At 51.4% G+C, this 4,843-nt stretch overlaps 1 protein-coding gene across 1 annotated transcript in view; it reads left to right on the top strand.

Annotated features, from left to right (window-relative positions):
• Window positions 1-2,975, top strand: part of LOC139397348 (retinoic acid receptor beta-like) — a gene marked incomplete at its 3' end in the record, with an annotated part of 48,882 nt that extends 45,907 nt beyond the window's left edge. The window contains exon 4 of the mRNA XM_071144104.1: window positions 2,771-2,975. Coding sequence (XP_071000205.1) covers window positions 2,771-2,975 — 205 coding nt within the window. The remainder of the gene's footprint in view (window positions 1-2,770) is intronic.
• Between the last annotated feature and the right edge of the window lie 1,868 nt (window positions 2,976-4,843).

Below are 4,843 nucleotides of genomic sequence, written 5' to 3'. Positions count from 1 at the left end.
CTCTCCTCCCCCTGACTGTCCCTCTCTCCTCTCCTCCCCTTACTGTCCCTCTCTCCTCTCCTCCGTCTTACTGTCCCTCTCTCCTCTCCTCCCCCTTACTGTCCCTTTTTCCTCTCCTCCCCCTTACTGTCCCTCTCTCCTCTCCTCCCCCTTACTGTCCCTTTCTCCTCTCCTCCCCCTTACTGTCCCTCTCTCCTCTCCTCCCCCTTACTGTCCCTCTCTCCTCTCCTCCCCCTTACTGTCCCTCTCTCCTCTCCTCCCCCTTACTGTCCCTCTCTCCTCTCCTCCCCCTTACTGTCCCTCTCTCCTCCCCCTGACTGTCCCTCTCTCCTCTCCTCCCCTTTTACTGTCCCTTTCTCCTCTCCTCCCCCTTACTGTCCCTCTCTCCTCTCCTCCCCCTTACTGTCCCTCTCTCCTCTCCTCCCCCTTACTGTCCCTCTCTCCTCTCCTCCGTCTTGCTGTCCCTCTCTCCTCTCCTCCCCCTGACTCTCCCTTTCTCCTATCCTCCGTCTTACTGTCCCTCTCTCCTCTCCTCCCCCTGACTGTCCCTCTCTCCTCTCCTCCCCCTTACTGTCCCTCTCTCCTCTCCTCTGTCTTACTGTCCCTCTCTCCTCTCCTCCGTCTTACTGTCCCTCTCTCCTCTCCTCCGCCTTACTGTCCCTCTCTCCTCTCCTCCCCCTTACTGTCCCTTTCTCCTCTCCTCCCCCTTACTGTCCCTCTCTCCTCTCCTCCCCCTTACTGTCCCTTTTTCCTCTCCTCCCCCTTACTGTCCCTCTCTCCTCTCCTCCCCCTTACTGTCCCTTTCTCCTCTCCTCCCCCTTACTGTCCCTCTCTCCTCTCCTCCCCCTTACTGTCCCTCTCTCCTCTCCTCCCCCTTACTGTCCCTCTCTCCTCTCCTCCCCCTTACTGTCCCTCTCTCCTCCCCCTGACTGTCCCTCTCTCCTCTCCTCCCCTTTTACTGTCCCTTTCTCCTCTCCTCCCCCTTACTGTCCCTCTCTCCTCTCCTCCCCCTTACTGTCCCTCTCTCCTCTCCTCTCCTCCCCCTTACTGTCCCTCTCTCCTCTCCTCCGTCTTGCTGTCCCTCTCTCCTCTCCTCCCCCTGACTCTCCCTTTCTCCTATCCTCTGTCTTACTGTCCCTCTCTCCTCTCCTCCCCCTTACTGTCCCTCTGTCCTCTCCTCTGTCTAACTGTCCCTTTCTCCTCTCCTCCGTCCTACTGTCCCTCTCTCCTCTCCTCCCCCTTACTGCCCCTCTCCTCTCCTCCCCCTGACTGTCCCTCTCTCCTCTCCTCCCCCTTACTGTCCCTCTCTCCTCTCCTCCCCCTTACTGTCCCTCTGTCCTCTCCTCCGTCTTACTGTCCCTTTCTCCTCTCCTCCGTCTTACTGTCCCTCTCTCCTCTCCTCCCCCTTACTGTCCCTCTCTCCTCTCCTCTGGCTTACTGTCCCTCTGTCCTCTCCTCCCCCTTACTGTCCCTCTCTCCTCTCCTCCGTCTTACTGTCCCTCTCTCCTCTCCTCCCCTGCTCCCCCTTACTGCCCCTCTCCTCTCCTCCCCCTGACTGTCCCTCTCTCCTCTCCTCCCCCTTACTGCCCCTCTCCTCTCCTCCCCCTGACTGTCCCTCTGTCCTCTCCTCCCCCTTACTGTCCCTCTCTCCTCTCCTCCGTCTTACTGTCCCTCTCTCCTCTCCTCCCCCTTACTGTCCCTCTCTCCTCTCCTCCGTCTTACTGTCCCTCTCTCCTCTCCTCCCCCTGACTGTCCCTCTCTCCTCTCCTCCCCCTTACTGTCCCTTTCTCCTCTCCTCCCCCTGACTGTCCCTCTCTCCTCTCCTCCCCCTTACTGTCCCTCTCTCAGGGTTGGGGAAGTAACGGATTACATGTAAGGGATTGCAAAAAACAGTAACTGTAATCCATTATGTTACCAGCTAAAATATTGTAATCAGATTACAGATACTTTTGAAATACTAGATGATTACTTCAAGGATTACTTACAAATCTAAATGTGTATTTAAACCCAATAATTTTTTAATTCAAGAAGTTTAAGCTGCCTATCAATAATTGTTTTGGACAGCCAGTGAAAAATGTGCTCCTGCAACAGCTGCAAAATGCAGATCCCAGCCTATGGAATGAAAGTGAGGCTTTTATTGCTCAAACTAATACATGCTGGGAAAAAATCCATAGGCCTAATGGACACATGTTCAAACTTGCACACTTTGGATAGACTTAACGGGGGAAGTCTGTTGTTGCCACATCCATTTTTGACGTATAAATTCTATATATTAATGTAAAGATATAATTTAATCATATTATTATATGTAGTAGAAAGTGATTGGCTAGAAGAAGCCTACTTAACCAACCCATAAAGTAAAATGTAACATCTATATATGGCCAGCTATGAAAACTTTAACATTGATTTATCCTGCAATAGATGTTGTTCAATTGGTAACATACATTTTTGTTTTCTTCTAACGCCCCTTAAGGGGAAAGTAATCTAAAAGTAACGGAATGTAATCAGATTACTTTACTGAGTTTGGGTAATCCAAAAGTTGCATTACTGATTAACATTTTGGACAGGTAACTAGTAACTGCAACGGATTACATTTAGAAAGTAATCTACCCAACCCTCACTCCTCTTCTCCCCCTCACTGTCCCTATCCTCTCCTCTGTCAGATAATGTGTGTGTATATATAATGTATAATTCTCTCCTCTCCTCTGTCAGATAATGTGTGTGTATACATAATGTATAATTCTCACCTCTCCTGTCCCCTGTCATATAGATTCTACGTATCTGTACGAGGTACACTCCGGACCAGGACACCATGACGTTCTCAGACGGACTGACCCTGAACCGGACCCAGATGCACAACGCAGGCTTCGGCCCGCTCACCGACCTGGTGTTCACCTTCGCCCACCAGCTGCTGCCCATGGAGATGGACGACACAGAGACAGGCCTGCTCAGCGCCATCTGCCTCATCTCTGGAGGTACACTACACCTTCTTCACTTTCTTTGAAGGTTGCATATATTCATTAAGCATCTGTCATTACTGTCATTAGTGTTGAATAGTATGTCAGAAGAGATCAAATGTCTACATAAAAGTCTGAATTTTGTGACACAGAGACAGACAGGCCACCTCAGTCCCATCTGGGGGGGTAAGAAGGTTACTGTTATCTCCAGAGGCGGGCACCACAGTGGGGTGTACATACCCAGCGGGCACTAGACTGGGGTGCAAGGAGAGAGACGGGCTGGGCAAGGAGAGAGACGAGGCTGGGCAAGGAGAGAGACGGGGCTGGGCTAGGAGAGAGACGGGCTGGGCAAGGAGAGAGACGGGCTGGGCAAGGAGAGAGACGGGCTGGGCTAGGAGAGAGACAGGGCTGGGCAAGGAGAGAGACGGGCTGGGCAAGGAGAGAGACAGGGCTGGGCAAGGAGAGAGACGGGCTGGGCAAGGAGAGAGACGAGGCTGGGCAAGGAGAGAGACGGGGCTGGGCTAGGAGAGAGACGGGCTGGGCAAGGAGAGAGACGGGGCTGGGCAAGGAGAGAGACGGGGCTGGGCAAGGAGAGAGACGGGGCTGGGCTAGGAGAGAGACAGGGCTGGGCAAGGAGAGAGACGGGGCTGGGCTAGGAGAGAGACGGGGCTGGGCAAGGAGAGAGATTGGTCGGTGCCAAAGACCGAGAGATGGTGATTTAAGATGTAGTAAAAGTCTAAGGTTGAAAGGGTGCCTTTGGGGCAGATGTGAAGCTTGGACAAGTCATTAGAAAGGCAGTAAAACACTTCTGATACAGACTTAGACAGACTCAAAGTCTGGAATCAGGTCATCCACATGTCCATCTCTGTGAGGCAGGGTGTGTGTGTTGGACTGTTCTCACAGGAAATGAGTCTGTTCTGTTCAGCCTGTTTCAGCACACAACACCCAGGCAGTAGTTCTCCCTCAGCTGGGACATGGAAGGCAGACATTGATTAAAACACACACACACATTGAGCTCTACATTTTTCCATAATGCAGTTACAAACACGCACATGCGCACACACACACTCTGACACACGCTCCTCCCAAGGCAGCTAACCACCAAGAACAACTGTTCCCCGAGCAACGATGACGTGGATGTGGATTAAGGCAGCCCCCCGCACCTCTCTGATTCAGAGGGGTTGGGTTGAATGTGGAAGACACATTTTCAGTTGCACAACTGACTAGGTATCCCCCTTTCTTCCTGCTCTGACTGCGTAAGTTTCCATTCCAATGTGTGAATCCCCAGCGCCTTCACATATATTACATGCTGTTGCATAATCCACAGAGGAAATAACTGAACGCTCAGCACTGCTGTGAGTCTCTCAGTAATGTGACTCTGTGACTGGGAGGCAGGCCTCCGTTCCCACAGCAGGAGCTGGTTCTTTCAACACACACTGACCACTTATGGATTGAATTAGTACTGACAGCAGAATACCATAAAGGGCTACTGTCTCTTGAGAACTAAGCGGTTTCTAATACAGAGGCCTTGGTGGATTGTATATATAAACCATAAACCCGTTTAATGTTCAATGGAAACCGTTGAAGTTGGATTACTTCTGAGTTAGATTTCAGACTGCCCTGTTTCTAGACATGTACAGCACATCTCCTTTAATGCCAACTGTAGCAGAGTGCAGGCTGGTGGGGTGTATGGTCTGGTAAGGCCTAGTGTTTCCCTACTGTATGACTCTGGGATGTGTCTTTCTAACTCGTTGGTCCTACATAGCCTATGTACGAAGAAGATGCTTCATGAATTTGAAATTGATCTGTGTGACTCTCTCTCACTCACTATCTCTCTCACTCAATCTGTCTCTCTTGCTCTCACTCTCTCACTCACTATCCCTCTC

The sequence above is a fragment of the Oncorhynchus clarkii genome, unplaced genomic scaffold (genome assembly GCF_045791955.1).
Source record: "Oncorhynchus clarkii lewisi isolate Uvic-CL-2024 unplaced genomic scaffold, UVic_Ocla_1.0 unplaced_contig_9558_pilon_pilon, whole genome shotgun sequence".
Taxonomy (NCBI): Eukaryota; Metazoa; Chordata; class Actinopteri; order Salmoniformes; family Salmonidae; genus Oncorhynchus; species Oncorhynchus clarkii.
The sequence above is the reverse complement of the archived record's forward strand: the minus strand, read 5'-3'. Positions and strand labels throughout refer to the sequence as shown.